Here is a 17,420-nt window from a genome sequence, read left to right on the forward strand (position 1 = left end):
TGCAATTAGACATGATTTATTCTATCAAAACAAACCCTAAACACAAAACTGCACTTAATACAACAATCTCTGTACATCTCTTATTTAACACTAAGAATATAATTAAGTACTTCCTCCATCACTAATACAAATAAAAACCACTGCAGAAAATTTTCATTTAACCACATAAACTTCTGTAACTCTAATATTCCCTAACATTTTCATTGTACTAATTTTCTTTTTCAGAATATTCAAATCCATCTTTGTTTCTTTTAATTTATACAATATTTCAATTCTATAATAAAATACTAAAATTACATTAATAACCATCCAGAGACCAACCATTTGGTCTGAACATATCTAACACAGTCCTGTGTTTCTTACAATTTTGAATTTTCATTTATTTACATGATCTATGAGGTTTTATCTAACAAGTATCATTGCAGCCTCCTTTGAAACCATTTCAAATCATTCTCCTTCCTTCCTTCCCCAGAAAAAAACTGTCCCAGTCTTTATCCAGATTTTGGTATTAATTATTTCCAAAAACATTTTCATATTATGAGTATTTATTTATAAATCAATAAAATATTGAGAGTTGGTTTATATGTTTAAAACTTATACCAATAACAAGAATTTTTTCCACAACTATTTTTTCCAATACTGTATTTTTTATTCTTTCTAATAACCTCGATTATACATATACAAAACACACAAAGATCAAGCCTAGATTTTATTTGGTTAAGTTTCAGTTGTCATACAAAAATAAGCCTTAATATTTCAAATAAAACTTTTACTGGGGGCACCTGGGTGGCTCAGTCGGTTAAGCCTCTGACTTCAGCTCAGGTCATGATTTCCCAGTTCATAGGTTCAAGCCCCTCATCAGGCTCTGTGCTGACAGCTCAGAGTCTAGAGCCTGCTTTGGATTCTGTGTCTCCCTCTCTTTCTGCTCCTCCCCTGCTTGCACTCTGTCTCTCTCTCTCAAAAATAAACTAAAAAAAAATTTTTTAACTGTTTTATCTGCAATTCTCTTATGTTCAAGCAAATTCATTTTCTTAAAGCAATACTATGTAAATCCCAGTCTTTAATCAGCTCCCCTAAAAAAAAAAAAAATCTATATATGCTAAATGCAGTGTGGCATCATGGATTGGATTATGGAACAGAAAAAGAACATAAGTGGAAAACTAATCAAATCTGGTTAAGTTTGAAGTTTAATCGTTTTTGAAAAAACATACATTTATATGTATCATACAAAATAAGCCTTCCTATAAGTTATTTTTCACATCCAACATTAGCTTCTGAAATTCATCTACACTAATCTATATAGCTCTAATTAATTCACTTTAACTGCTATATATTTACTATTCCATTATGTTCCAATAATCTTACTTATGTTAGGACATTTGGTTTGTATTCAAATTTTTTGCAATTCTCAGGAATACTATAATAAAGGTTCTTGTTCATGACTTCCTGTAGACATGTGAATTTCCCCAGGATATATTACCAGGAATGAAATTACTCACTTGCAACTTCACTCAATAATAGAAAATTCTCTCTAAAGTAGTTGAAAAAGTTAGCAGTACTTCTAGTAGTGTATGAGAATGTTATGGTAACACATTCTTGGCAACACAAAATACTGGTGGAAGCTCTAAAACATATCTTCATAATGTTTTCATTTGATGTTTCTTTGTGACACCAAGCATCTTTTCATCATTCAAGTTCCTGCAAATTGCTTATGATATCATTTGTTCATTTTTCAATTATGTTATTTTGTTTATTATGAGAGTTCCTTATACATACTGCCTACTAATTCTATGTCACTTCTTTGAATTGGAAATATATACTTCCAAACAATTCAGCCATGTTTTTTTTGATTGGGAGAGAAAGTATCTTCTGATGTAGAAAAGTTTTAAATTTCAATATAGTCAATTCACCAATGCTTTTCTTAATACTTCCCTACCTTAAAGTAATAAAGATAAACCAACAGTCACTTTAAAAAGTTTTAAAGTGTTACTTTTAACAGTTAAGACCTGAAATCCATCATAAACTTATTTCTGTATGGCAATAACAGATTTTTTTACTCAAATGGAGAGCCAGTTGTGGTACTAACTCTTTTAGGGTTTATAATGAAATGAAATGCTATCTCAATCATAATTCAGGGGCGCCTGGGTGGCACAGTTGGTTAAGCGTCCGACTTCAGCCAGGTCACGATCTCGCGGTCCGTGAGTTCGAGCCCCGCGTCAGGCTCTGGGCTGATGGCTCAGAGCCTGGAGCCTGTTTCCAATTCTGTGTCTCCCTCTCTCTCTGCCCCTCCCCCGTTCATACTCTGTCTCTCTCTGTCCCAAAAATAAATAAACGTTGAAAAGAAAAAATCATAATTCAAATTTCTATGTATAAGGCTAGGTCTTCAGCTGGTTTCCATGTTATTTTCCATTATCCACTTGCCCATCCCTACACGGTGACACTATCTTAATTATTATAGCATTATTGGGTATGGAAATATACAACAACACCATCTTCCTTCTACCATCCTTTTACTCTTCTATATACTTTGCCTGTGATTTCCCATATAAATTTAGGAGAAATCTGTTACGCTATAGTAAAAAGTCCCTACAGGAATTCTGAATGAGAATTTTTCTTTTTATACTATCAAGCCTATCATTCATAGATACTGCGTAAGATTCCATTTATTCAAGAACTTCCTTGTTCTTTAAAAATCATATCATTGCCATACATTAATCTTTTAAATGACTACAGAATACACATTCTCAAGCACACCAGAACATCATCTAAGAGAGACTATATTCTGAGCCGCGAAATGTCTCAAAACCTTAAAAAGACTAAAATCACATAAAGTGTATTTTCTGACCAAAAACGAATTAAGTTAGAAATCACAACAGAAAGAAATCTGTGGTAACATCAAATACTTGAAAATTAAAAAACAAAACAAAAAACCACTCTTTAACTACAGGTCAAAGAAACCAAGAAGGACATTAAAAAGTATTTCTGGGGCACCTGGGTGGCTCAGTCGGTTAAGTATCTGACTTTAGCTCTGGTCATGATCTCACGGTTTCTGAGTTCAAGCCTTGCATCAGGCTCTGTGCTGACAGGTCAGAGCCTGCAGCCTACTTCATTTCTATGCCTCCCTCTCTCTTCTGCCTGTCTCCCACTCAGTCTGTCTGTCTCTCTCAAAAATAAACATTAAAAAAAAATGTTTTTAAAAACTTCTGAGGCACCTGGGGTGGCTCAGTTGGTTGAGTGTCCAACTCTTGATATCAGCTCAGGTCAAGATCCCAGGGTTGTGGGAATTGCATTGGGTTCCGCGCTGAGTGTGGAGCCTGCTTAAGATTCTCTTACTCTCTCCTTCTGCCCTACTCACTCCCCTGTTCGCATGCTCTCTCTCTCGAAATATATATATATATATATTTCAACTAAATGAAAACACAAGCACAACATTAAAACTTACAGGATAAGCTAAAACAAAGCTTAGAGGGAAATTTATTGCCTTAAATATCTGTATCAAAAAAGAAAAAAGATATCAAATTAATATCCTAGACTTCCATCATAAGAAAATACAAATAGACAAATTAAACCCAAAGCAAGCAAAACAGTTAAAAAATATAAAAAGCTAAAATGAAAACCAATGAAATAGAAAGCAGAAAAAGAACAGAGAAAATCAAACAATACCACAGTTAGTTCTTTGAAATGGTCAACACTGATGACAAATGCCTAGCTAGACTGGTCAGTAAGAGACTACAAATTACACAAATATTACAATACTTGGTCAGGATGTGGACAAAGGGTTCCCCTTTTGCATTGTTGGTGGGAATGTAAACTGGTGCAGCCACTCTGGAGAACAGTATGGAAGTTCCTCAAAAAATTAAAATAGAGCTACCTACAACCCAGCAATTGCACTACTAGGTATTTATCCAAAGGATACAAAAATGCTGATTCAAAGGAGCACATGCACCCCTATGTTTATAGCAGCACTATAATAGTGGTAGATGGCAGCGCTTATATAGCCAATAGCCAATAGCATAATAGCCAAATTGTGGAAGGAGCCAAAATGTCCACTGATTCATGAATGGATAAAGAAGATGTGCTGTGCGTGTGTGTATGCGTGTGCGCGCGCACACACACACACACACACACACACACACACACACACTCACTCTATTTGGCACTTTACATTTCTCTTCCATTTCTGATTCTGAGATGTTTATTTTGAGGCTGAACCTACTTTTATTTTTTTGGTTTTATAGTTTTATCACCATTGCTAAAGTAAAGGAAGAAAGAAATTTAATATGCCTTTTGACTAGTAATCTTTCATCTATATTTTTATCTTATACTCCCAGTAAGTAAAGTCCAGTATTCTTTATATTGTTTTTACTAAAAAATAAACCATAAATTCATTTGAAATAATGACCAGCCCATTAAAGAGCATTATCATTTATGTCAAATGTCAAATAGATATTTAAATTACTTACCAATACTATGAAACTGCCATCGCTGATGAATTCTTTCTGGAAGAAGTTGTAAAATTTTCTAAAAATCAGTATGAATAAAACAAAGAAAAGAATGAAAAGCAAGTAATGAGTCCACATTCTGTGCAATGTGAAAAATTAAACAAAGACCTTATAATACGCTTTTAAGAGTTTCTTATGTAAAAGATAGCATCACAAACACAAAACAGTATTTGAACTGATCTGACAGTACTTGCACTATTTCAGCACTGGTCATCAATATTTGAAAACACCAAAAAAACCCAACAAGCTATGCTAAGACTTGGAACAAGACATTAATGAAATTTATCTTTACAATGACGTGGAAAGTAAATATATTTCTCCTTATTGATTAAATACTAACTCAAACATTTTTCAAAATGATCATTTACTATTCTTAGAATTTCTCTATTATGGCTATTACTGATAAGTTTTAAATTCTTTCAGATATTAATATTAGTGACATTTTATCTCTGTGTAGTTCTTCCTATTTTTATAAAAGTAGGAGAAATATTTGGGTTTCATAAAAATCAAATTAGTATTTATACTATATAAAGTATTTGTACTGCGTTGATTCATGTGAACCCAAAAGTATTATATGTTATGATGGCTATAGGTATAATAACAATACTTAAAAATTTAGGATCCCTACATTTAAGCCAACATAGGCTTCTATCAATTGGGAATAAACACTTTTTACATATAATTCAAAATTTTACCTTTAATTCCCTTCACAAATTTCTTCTGTGTGAATTATTCTAGTTCAACAGTTTGCCTTACTATGCTGCTAAACTATGCTCTCAGTAGTCATCCGCTTGCTGAATGAGTTTTGTATGTGTGTCTGTTGTTATTGCTGCTCTTACTACTATTATTATTTAGAAATTCCACTAACCAAATGTTCATAGTGGCCAAACAGTAGACATTTTATATAATGATATCTCATCAAACCTCACAACCATCCTAAAAAAAGTTTATTAATCTCATTTGAAAAATGAGAAAATGGGTTAAGTAATGTGTTTAAGTTAGAAAGTGGAATTAATTCCAGGGGTGCCTGCATGGCTCAGTTGGTTAAACATTGGACTTCGGCTCAGGTCACGACCTCACGGTTCGTGAGTTGAAGCCCCACGTTGGGCTCTATGCTGACAGCTCAGAGCCCACAGCCTGCTTCAGATTCTATGTTTCCCTTTCTCTCTGCCCCTCCCCAGCTTGTGCTCTGTCTCTCTCTCTCTCTCAAAAATAAATGTTAAAAAAAAATTTTTAATAAATAAATTTTAAAAAGTAAAAAATCAAAAAGAAAGTGGAACTAATTTCAACCTTAATATGCCTAATTCTAAAATGTGTACTTTTGTACTATTCTGCCCAAAATACAGTATGCATGTTTTACACTTCTATCTTCCATTTAATATGATCTTCTTTAGTCCATCTCATACAAGAGGATCATGAGAAATTATAAAGTTCTTCACAGATAAATGCTGGTCCCACATGAGATACACAAACTTCTTTGCCTTTGCCCTCCTCATATTTCTCTGGCCAACAATTACATAATTCTATTTATTTTGGTATGGAAAGAAATGAAATTTAAGTTGAGAAAGTTTATAAACTACTCAAAAGGATTCCTAAATTATGACCATTAAACTTTATATTAAAATTTTTTTTTTTACTATTTATTTTTGAGAGAGAGAACATGAGTGGGGGAGGGACAGAGAGAGAGGGAGACACAGAATCCGAAGCAAGCTCCAGGCTCTAAGCTGTCAACACAGAGCCCGACGCAGGGCTCAAACTCAGGAACCATGAGATCATAACCTGAGCCGAAATCGGATGCTTAACCAACTGAGCCATCCAGGTGCCCCTATTATACTTTAGATTTGACCCCTTATAAAATGTAAATAAACATGTCTTTATTATTTTTTTTCATCTTTTTTAACGTTTATTCATTTTTGAGAGACAGACCGTGAATGGGGGCAGAGAGAGAGGCAGACACAGAATCCAAAGCAGGTTCCAGGCTCTGAGTTGTCAGCACAGAGCCCAACACAGGGCTCGAACTCACGAACCATGAGATCATGACCTCAGCCAAAGTCAGATGCTTAACCAACTGAGCCACCCAGGCACCCCAACATGTCTTATTTTTATGCGGTTAATATAAAGATGAAAGAAAGAAAGAAACCATGTGTAGTTTTAACAGAAGAAAACAGATTATGAATCCCAGATCATATTTTTAACACTACATAATGGTGCTTTTCATTCCAAAAAGAGGAAATCAGTTAATTTATAACTCTTAATTTTTAAAAATCATTATTAGTCTCCAAAGGTAGAGGTCAGGTATTATTATTCCCATTACAAGGAGCAAAACATAAGCACACAGGTTAAATATTTTTTCCAAAAGATGGAAACCCTATATCTAACATCTTGATATTCTAAGAAAATTTAGTCATTCATTAAAGACAAACCATTGATCAGTATATATTTACGTACAGGAAAATAAACATTATTTTTTAATAGAAGGAATGCCCTAAAAGATCTTCTATCAACTAATCAACCCATCTCAGTTTCCTGAACAGGGGCAATCATGAATGTCTGAAGGAACATTTTCCAGAAATTATTAACTTGCTTTCTCTGCTGATACTTTTTTTTAACTTCTTTTCAACCTTCATGCTTTTTTAAAATGTTTGTTTGTTTGTTTGTTTGTTTTGACAGAAAGAGTGCATGCATGGGGGAGGGGCAGAGAAAAAGAGAGAGAATCCCAAGCAGGTTCCATGCTGTCAGCACAGAGCCCGACACTAGGCTCAATCTTAGGAATGATGAGATTGTGACCAGAGCCAAAATAAAGAGTTGGACATTTAACCAAGGGAGCCACCCAGGCATCCCAATCCCGATGCCTTTTATTTCCTTCTCTTGCCTAATTGCCGTGGCTAGAACCAAGTACAATATTCAATAGAAATGGCAAGAGTAGATACCCCTCTTTTGTTACTAACGTTAAGAAAGAAGTACTCCGTACCTAGCATAAGGTATGGTCTTAGCTGTGTATTTTTGTAGGTGTCCTATATCAAGTGGACAAAGTTTCCTTTTATTCCCATTTTGTTAAGTGTTTAATGATGAAAAAGTACTGGGAGTTTGCCAAATGCTTTTTCTGTATTTACTGATATGACATGTATTTTTTTGTCTTTTATTCTATTATTACTGTATGTTAGATGGTTTATTTTCAAATGTTAAACTTTGTAATACTTAGATAAACCCCATTTGGTCATGTTGTATAATCCTTTTTTATATGTGTTTTGATTTCATTTACCTTTTTTTGAGGACTTTTTGTGCCAATACTCATGAAAATATTTTATTATATTTTAATATTAAAATAAAATATAATAAATTTATATTATTATAATTTTCTTTCTTTGTAATGTTTTTGTCTGGTTTTGGTTGCATAACACTGGCCTCACAGAATGAATTATGAAATATCACCTCTTTTTTATTAATTAAAGAATGTGAAGAACTCATATACTTCTTTAAATGTCTGGTTTAAATTCACTAGTAAAGTCATCTGGGTCTGGGCTTTTCTTGGTGGGAATTTATTTACATATGAATTCATTTTTTCACTTGTAAGTCTTTCCAGTTTTCTATTTCTTTCTGAATCAATTCACTGCTTTTATCTTTACAGGAACTTGTCCATTTAAATGTATCACATTTGTTGGCATTCAGTTGGTCACAGTACTTATAATCCTTACAATTTCTTTTTAATTCCTTTTTAATTCCTGAATTTAATAATTTAATTCTTCACTCTTTTTAGTCAGTATGGCTAAATATTATTAGTTTTCCTGATCTTTCAATGTTCTGACTTTTAGGTCTATTAGTATTCTCCAGTTTTTAAAACTTTCTTCCATTTATTTTTGCTATAATCTTTTTTTTTTTTAATGTTTATTTTTTTTTTTTTAATTTTTTTTTTCAACGTTTATTTATTTTTGGGACAGAGAGAGACAGAGCATGAATGGGGGAGGGGCAGAGAGAGAGGGAGACACAGAATCTGAAACAGGCTCCAGGCTCTGAGCCATCAGCCCAGAGCCTGACGCGGGGCTCGAACTCCCGGACCGCGAGATCGTGACCTGGCTGAAGTCGGACGCTTAACCGACTGCGCCACCCAGGCGCCCCGAATGTTTATTTATTTTTGAGAGTGAGACAAGAGCATGAGTAAGGGAGGGGCAGCAAGAGAGGGAGACACAGAATCCAAAGCAGGCTCCAAGCTATCAGCACAGAGCCCGAGGCGGGGCTTGAACTCACAAACTGCGAAATCATGACTCAAGCCGAAGTTGGATGCTTAACCGACTGAGCACCCCTAATTTTTACTATAATTTTAACTATGTTCTTTACATGCTTTCTTTGGGTTTTAATTTGATCTTCTTTTTTCAGTTTCTTAGTGGAAACTTAGGTAACTGATGTGACATCATTCTTCCTTCTATCATATTAAGTTATATAACTATAAATTTCCCTCTGAATGCTTGGTTAGCTACATTCCCTAAGTTTTGGTATGTCATAACTATGAGCCATTGATTATTTGGGGGTGTGTTCACTAATTTCCACATATTTATGAATTTACAAAATTTCCTTGTTATTGATTTCCTCATTTAATTCCATATTGATTAGAGAACATAATCTAAATGATTTCTGCTGATGCTTTTATTCTTTCTCAAAATATCTATGTTTTAATATTCCCCTTGTAAATAGTCCATGCAAACACCTGGGGAGATAAACATAAGCAAATTCCTAAATGCTGATTACTGAAAATTAACTGCAAAATAGGTACCAACACCAATTACTCCCATCTGGAACTCTCAAAAAAAAAAACAAAACAAAAACCAACTTTTTTTTTTTAGCTGTGACTAAATCAATAACTAAATCAACAGCTAAGAAATATCAGATTGTTCAAATTCTTCTAAACTATATCAAGTACCCAAAATACAAAACAGTGAATTATCTTTTATTACCAACAGACAAAGTAGCTCAAACTTTAGATACTGATTTCCCAATTCTTTACTGTCCTTGAAGTCACAAGATTGAATCATGGCTTTCTCCAGATATCTGAATTTTCAATAAAGATCAGAATACTCCTATCACTGCTTGACTTGAAAGACAGAATAAAGAGGCAAGGAGTTATTTTAAAAGTGAGGGGACCGTAGGGGCACCCAGGTGGCTCGGTTGGTTAGGCGTCCAACTTCAGCTCAGGTCATGATCTACAGTTTGTGGGTTCGAGTCCTGGGTCAGGCTCTGTGCTGACAGCTTGGAGCCTGGAGCCTGGAGCCTGCTTCCGATTCTGTGTCTCCCTCTCTCTCTGTCCCTTCCCCGCTAATGCTCTGTCTCTCTCTCTCTCTCTCTCTCTCTCAAAAATAAATAAACATTTAAAAAAATAATAAATAAATAAAAGTGAGGGAACCCTAATTTTTATCAGGATGCCAAAAATAAAATATAAATTTTAGCAAAGCATCAAATATTACTAATTCCTTCTATTTTTAACAATAAAGGCTTGCCCTAACCCAATCCAAAGTTACATAGAAAAATAATTTATAAAACAATTATCTTATAGTATTACCAAGTTTGTGGTGTCAAATACATAAAAACATAATTCTATTTCTACCTAAAAAAAAATACATGTATCTCAAAAAATAATTAAGAATTAAGTTAGGTATATTTTTAGGTCAAAAAAACATGATTCAGTTTTTAGAAAGCGTGGCAAATTCAGTCTTCTGGGGGCGCCTGGGTGGCGCAGTCGGTTAAGCGTCCGACTTCAGCCAGGTCACGATCTCGCGGTCCGTGAGTTCGAGCCCCGCGTCGGGCTCTGGGCTGATGGCTCAGAGCCTGGAGCCTGTTTCAGATTCTGTGTCTCCCTCTCTCTCTGCCCCTCCCCCGTTCATGCTCTGTCTCTCTCTGTCCCAAAAATAAATAAACGTTGAAAAAATATATATATATATATTAAAAAAAAAAAAAATCAGTCTTCTGTTAACAGGCTTTATAGTTTCAATATATTCCTTTGTAAGTTCCAGGAATTATTTGGGGGGGGGGGGGGGGGAATAGTTGATGGGCAGATACTTACCTCAAAAATAAAAAGTATAGCATCCAATTCCTCCCTTTGAGATTTGTGACCTAAAATATTTTTACAGGAAAATTTGTTAAACATTATCATTTTGTCCTATTACCACCACTTAAAAAGCTTAAAATATTTCAAGCATTATTTTCTCAGTGATTCTTTAATAAAATATTTAAAGCTTATTCTGTTCGATGTATAAACAATACTATAGCATCTCTCTCTACTCTTTTTCAACAATTAAATTTAGATTCTACATATTTATATCTTAATTAATACATTGTGGAGAACTTAGAATTCTGAAAAAGAAAGTATGAGAATGACTGCTCAATTTACATATGCACCTAAGAGCAAAGCAAAGAAGGTAAGGAAACAGGTAAATCAATCTGACCAGGGAAAAGCAAATCTTCTAAGCCTTTTCAAAGGAATGAAGATAGTACTACTAACCCAAAGTGTGAGAGGGTGTCTAAAAGATGTTTTACAAAAAGAAGTGAAAAAACACTAAAATTCCAATGTCCAAGAGCCTATTTTTAAGTGAATATTTAAGATAATTATTTGAAACATCAACATAAGCCAGGACCAATTTTAACATCTTACCTTTCTGTTTCAGACTAGCTTCAATAGTCACAAAATTCTCAAAGAACACATAATATATATGTGAAAAATGTTGGTCAAAAAACTGTTTAAGATCAATAGACTCTGCATTCTCTGAAAAGGAAAGGAAACCAGTTTTTAGTGATTACATATATATGTTAAATCACATTCAGTTAAATAGTCACAGTGGCAAATTTCCTTCAAAAAAGTCAAAGAACTGCTCCTAAAATTCTATCATATTAAAATATTTGAGATATTCATTGATTTATATTCTTGTTCTCACAACTTTAGTCTTCAAAGACTTTAGTTTTAATTTTAAAAACAGGTCAAATCAGGTTACCATAACCTTTGTTTCCAAAAAAAACCCCAAAAAAACAAAAAAAACAAAAAGTCTCAGAAAGATTTATTCAAAATTTATTTTGGATATTTAGCTAAACCAAAAAAGAAGTTTTAGTTTCAATTCATAGCTATGCCTCTCCCATAGAGGATACTGTCTTATCCCCAAGACAGTTTAAAATCAGTATTTCTAGGAGTAATTATATATTTTATAAAACACATTTATTCAGCAAATAGGTACCTAACAACAGGCTTTATAAATAGGCACTTAAGTATTACAAAGCTCAAATACAGATAATATTGCTCTTAAGGGATCTTCCGTATAGTCCAGGGCACACAAAGCCAAACATATAACTGTATGCACAGTACAAAGTGTTACATATTGAAAGAGAAGTGACAAAATGCAATGGCAATTTAGAAACACAAAATTACTTTCAAAGCTAAAAGAGGCGTGAAGGTAGGGAAAGAAGAAAAGCTTAATAGATTATATGAAAAGACTTTTAAAGACAGGAAAAACTTTGAACATGAACTGGTGAGGTTTAATGAGAAGGGCATTCTAGGCATAAGCAAAGACAAAAAAGTGAGGAAACTATGAAGCATGATAGGATGCATAAAAATAATTCATTTTAGCTACAGCTTAGAATGTTTTGATAAAAATAAAATTGAAAAACTAGCCTTGAAGTATGTTTTAAAATGTCTTGAAAACAAACTAAAGTGACTGAATTTATCATTCAAAGGAATATACCTATGCAGATGTATACATATTACACATTTTATTGTTTCGTTTATTTTCTGGGAGATTGAGAAGGGTGAAGAAAAAGGGGAATACACAACTTTTACCTTAAGTATATGCTTCCCATTATTCAACTTTGCTTGCGAAAAGCACATGTTTATTTTATAATGAAAAATAAATATAAAAAAGGCAACTAGAAAAAAGTCAATCGTTAATAAACTCAAATTAAAGGTAAATATCAGTAAATTTCTTGAAATGCTTTAAGGAGCAATAGAAGATTTCAGAATAAAATTACATAGTAACAACATATAGCGTTTTAAACTCTCTTTCATGTATTAGCTTACCCTGTGAATAGTCATAATTCTTTAGTGACCTCTCATCTATGGAATTTTCTAAGACTCCTACCCCTTTGCTCTACTCTCACAAAAGAAGGGTGGATGCCCTCTCTATTCCCTTGGATTCTCTACATTTCTACCTTATGGAAATCACATGTTTTAAGTGTTTTCTTGTCTTCTTTCCAGGACTAGTCTATAGCTTCTTTAGAATAGAAATTGTGTCTATCCTACCATTCCCAAAACCTAACACAGTACTCAGCACATATGTATTCAGATGTGTTTTACTACTGATTAAAATAAGTTATTTTAATTTTATTATATTCATTTATTAGCTTGGAAATTTTTATATTAGAAAAGACTGCATAACCTACTGACAGGCAAAACATTGCTTCCTCTAGACTGGAATCAGAAAACCCAGATTCAACTCCTATCTGTAACAATACCTGTGTGACTTTTCACAGAACTAGAAAAACAAAATGGCTAATAAAAACTGAATGTTTTCTATATGCTAGACTCTCTTTTAAGTGCTTTACAGAAATTAATTCCTATAATCCTCACAACAACACTATGAAATGAGTACTATTATTATCCCTATTTTACAGATGAGGAAACAGGCATAGAGAGTTTAAGTAATTCAGCTATTAGGAAGCAGAGACAGGGATTTAAATCCTACACAGCCTGGATCTAGTGCCCATGCTCTTAATCTCTATGTTATTCAGCCTCCAATGTAATACATCTATAAGAAAATTAGGACTAGATCACTAGTAATTTATTATCTGCCTATAAGAACAAGATCCATCAAATAATAAACACATTTTACAAACTTTCAAAATAAAAACATACACAACTGAGAAAAACAGGAAAAGTATTCTATTTTTCCCACACAATAGTTTAGAGTAACAAAGAACTATGAGATCAAAATAAAATAGGCTACTATAATTAGCGCTCCATTTCCTGAAATTAATGTTTCAAACGTAACTAATGTTCCAGGGGAAAGAAGAAAATGAGAGAACAATAACAAAGCAAAACAAAAAAATCAAAACAAAAGCAAACATGAATCAACTCAAGATTTTACAAGCTTATTTAAGAGCCAAGACAACTTCTCTTAATTTCCTTCTCATACAGCATGTGAGGAAAACCTGGAAATTACACACTTACTAATAAAAGATACTGGATCAAAATTAGGCTAATTTCCTTGTTGGGCTTTTTTTTTTTTTTTTTTTTTTTGCTTTGTTTTTCTCTCTATCTATTTGTAATGAACGAGTCAGCAAATAAAAACTCTTTTACAAAATATTTTTGATCACCAATTCACAAAATTTACATGGTGGGGGAAAACAGGGTCAGAAATAAAAAAAATAAAGAAAGAGAGAGGAGGGAGACATTAAAAACACACAAACAGGCGATGCCCGGGTGGTTCAGGCAGTTAAGTGTCCAACTCTTGATTTCAGCTCAGGTCATGACCTCACATCATGAGATTGAGCCTCACGTCAGGCTCTACACTGACAGTATGGAGCCTGCTTAGGATTCTCTCTTATGCTCTCTCTCTGCACCACCACCCCCCACCTCATGCTCATGCTCTCTTTCAAAAATAAACTTTAAAACATGCACACACAAACAGGCTGGATAAATTATGAATAATACACTATTAGGCTCTAAAAAAAAGTAGGGAGTATATGGGAAATGGAGAAGAAATTGAGAAAAGGGAAGAAGAGAAAAAAGGACAAAGGGAGGAAACTAAAAGGAATAAATTAGAAGACAGAACTGAAGCTATTCCTCAGAATGTAACGCAGAGAATAGTAAGATGGAAAATATAAAGATAAGGATAACAAACTACCTTAAAAGTTCCAGGAAGGAAGAAAAAATGTAAACAATATTAAAAATATATATACCTGAGAATGATTTAAAATTGGTGAAATATTTAAGTAAATCTTAAGACGAAAAATGACATACTGAATCCCAAGCAGGATAAACACAAATCTACACATGGACACATCCTAACACCAAAAACAAAATGAAAATATTAAAACCAACAAAAGTTACCTACATAGTAATATCAAAACTAACAGTACACTTCTTGTTAACCTAATAGAGGCAGGAAGGCAGTGCAACTTTATACTGAAAGAACTAAGGGAAAATAATTGCGAATCTAAAGTCCTATACTCAGCTAAAGTACTTCAAATAACATGAACACGAGGGACGCCTGGATGGCTCAGTCGGTTAAGCACCCCACTGTTGATCTCAGCATAGGTCACAATCTCACAGTTCATGAATTTGAGCCTGGCATAGGGCTCCATGTTGACAATGTGGAGCCTGCTTGGGATTCCCTCTCTCGCCCCCCCCCCCATACTCTCTCCCTCAAAATAAATGAACACACTTAACAACCTGAACGTGTAAATGAAGAAAAGGCATTTTCTAACATCCTTACAGTTTAACACTCAAAAACCATCACTCAGGGGTGCCTGGGTGGCTCAGTTGGTTGTGCATCTGACTTCAGCTCAGGTCATGATCTTGTGGTTTATGAGTTCAAGCCCCGCATCAGGCTCTGTGCTGATAGCTGGGAGCCTGGAGCCTGCTTCAGATTCTGTGTCTCCCTCTCTCTCTCCCCCTCCCCTGCTTGTGCTCTGTCTCTCTCTCTCAAAAATGAATAAATGTAAGAAAAAAAAATTAAAAAAAAAAAACCCTCATTCAAACTCAAAGAAATACAAGAGATATATTCTGAAAGAGAAATAAACATTGGAGAGTGAAAAGCAAAAAGCAAAAATGAGCAAAGAAACTGCAAAATGTATGGGTAAATCTAAATGGATACTAATGTTAAAAAAGCTACTAATGCAAAAGGTTACTAATTAGGAGAAAGTAAAAAAATAGACAATGTCAAAGATGCAACAAAAATGCTAGAGAGACTATTTTAAGATCTTACTTTAAGAGGATGACAGAAATACTGATGAACTCTATAATTTAATATTAGTATGCTACTAAAATGTTTTGAGTTACCACTAAGAATAATAACAGAATGTAAAACGTTTAACCATTAGGAGAAACATATAGAAAAACTTATGGTAACAGAAATGAATATAGAAAAGCACCCCAAAAAGATGAATGAAATGATAGAAATATAAATACAGTATTTACCAAAAAAAGTTAATAAATTAAATGCTTCAACTAAGACACAGTTATAATCACACCGCATTTTAAAACAACCACAAAAATTAAGCTACAAGGTATTTATTAAGAAAAAAATTTAACCCAAAATGATTAAAGGAATGAAATAAAAATATATCATTTAGACACTGACCAAAATACCAATGTTGATTCCTTGGTAAGAGTCAAAGTAAACATTAAGGCAAGAATTACTACAATTAAAGAGGATCACTGTATTTTGAAAAAAGGCTGTACCAGGAAGCTTTTAATTCCAAATTTGCATTAACAGTTTCAAAATATAAAAAGCAAAGACCAACAAATTTCTAAGGAGAAAAAACCTACTAATTGCATGGTAGATTTTATACAACCATTTCCTATTTAACAGAAAAAAGACTAGTAAGTATTCAGAAGATAAGAACAGCACAATTAGTACTTTACAAATAAAACCCCATAGATTAAATCTTTTCATGCAAAAGTGAGATATTTACAAAAACTAAATAAGGACACAAACTAAATTTAAAAAGTACTAAGAGTAACATAGCACTAAGCACATAATACTAAGAGTAACTATGCTCTCTAACCAAGAGGTAATAACTTTTAAACATTAATAATGAAAACTAATCCCCATATAAAAGGAGGGATGTGCTAGAAAAGAATAAAGCTATAAGACCCAGGCACTCACACAGGCCAAAAAGAGTGCCTATTCCCAAAAACTAGACTAGAAAAACTCATGTTTCATAGAGCAATTAACCCTAGACTGACACTACTTCAAAGCCACTCAATATATCATAAAAGCAAGATACACAAGAATCAAACTGTTTCCAAGTAAATAGCTGAATCCCAGAACAGGAAAAGAGCTCAAGAAAATATTAGGTATACAAAATATCCAGGACCCAACAAGGTAAAATTCACAATGTCTTATCTATAATTGATGATTACCAGGCATGCAAAGCAAGAAAACCTAATTCATAATGAAGAGAATCATTAAATCAAATTTAAACTAGATTTTAACAGCTGCTAGAATGGCAGAAATGGGCATTAAAATAGTTACTCTAACTGTATTCCATACATCCAAAAAGTTGAGGATTAGGGATATAAAAAAAGCATTCAAATCAAATTTCTATAGATAAAAATTACCATGTATATGGTGTAAACTAGGTAGAATTAAGCTACAGCATTAGAAACTATCCAAAATAAACACAGAGAAAAGGTAATCCAAAAAATTGAAAACCACATTAGTGAACTGTGAGACATCAGTTTCAAGTGGCCTAACATAAAAGTAATTGAAATTCCAAGGAAGAGGGGCAGAAAAATATTTGGAGAAATAATGGCTGAAAATTTTCAAGCTTGATGCAAATCACAAATCCACATATGCATGAAGCTCAACAAACTCCAAAAACAAGAAACATGAAAAAAAACATCAAGGCACATAATAATTAAATTGCTCAAAACAGTGAGATAAAGAATATATTAAAAAGCAGCTAGAAGAAAAAAAAAAAAACATGGTACACAGTAACTAAAATAAAGACGACATATTTTTCATCAGAAATAATGCAAATAAAAACAATATATATCTTTAAAGTAATGAAGAAAAAAACTGTCCAGCTGAATTCTACATCCAGTAAAAATACCTTTCAAAAACAAAGGCAAAATAACTACTAGGTATTTATTCAAGGGATACAGGTATGCTGTTTCAAAGGGATACATGCACCGCAATGTTTACAGCAGCACTATCAACA

General features: G+C 33.4%; 1 protein-coding gene across 13 annotated transcripts in view; it reads right to left on the minus strand.

Moving 5' to 3' along the window:
- RALGAPA1 (Ral GTPase activating protein catalytic subunit alpha 1) overlaps positions 1-17,420 on the minus strand; it is a 281,757-nt gene that overhangs the window by 216,239 nt on the left and 48,098 nt on the right. For all 13 annotated transcript variants that reach the window (XM_045450711.1, XM_045450709.1, XM_045450708.1 and 10 more), the window contains exons 2-4: positions 11,143-11,253; positions 10,555-10,604; positions 4,464-4,521 (exon numbers count right to left, since the gene is read on the minus strand). In XM_045450711.1, coding sequence (XP_045306667.1) covers positions 4,464-4,521; positions 10,555-10,604; positions 11,143-11,253 — 219 coding nt within the window. The remainder of the gene's footprint in view (positions 1-4,463; positions 4,522-10,554; positions 10,605-11,142; positions 11,254-17,420) is intronic.

This window comes from Leopardus geoffroyi, chromosome B3 (genome assembly GCF_018350155.1).
Source record: "Leopardus geoffroyi isolate Oge1 chromosome B3, O.geoffroyi_Oge1_pat1.0, whole genome shotgun sequence".
NCBI classification, from domain to species: domain Eukaryota; kingdom Metazoa; phylum Chordata; class Mammalia; order Carnivora; family Felidae; genus Leopardus; species Leopardus geoffroyi.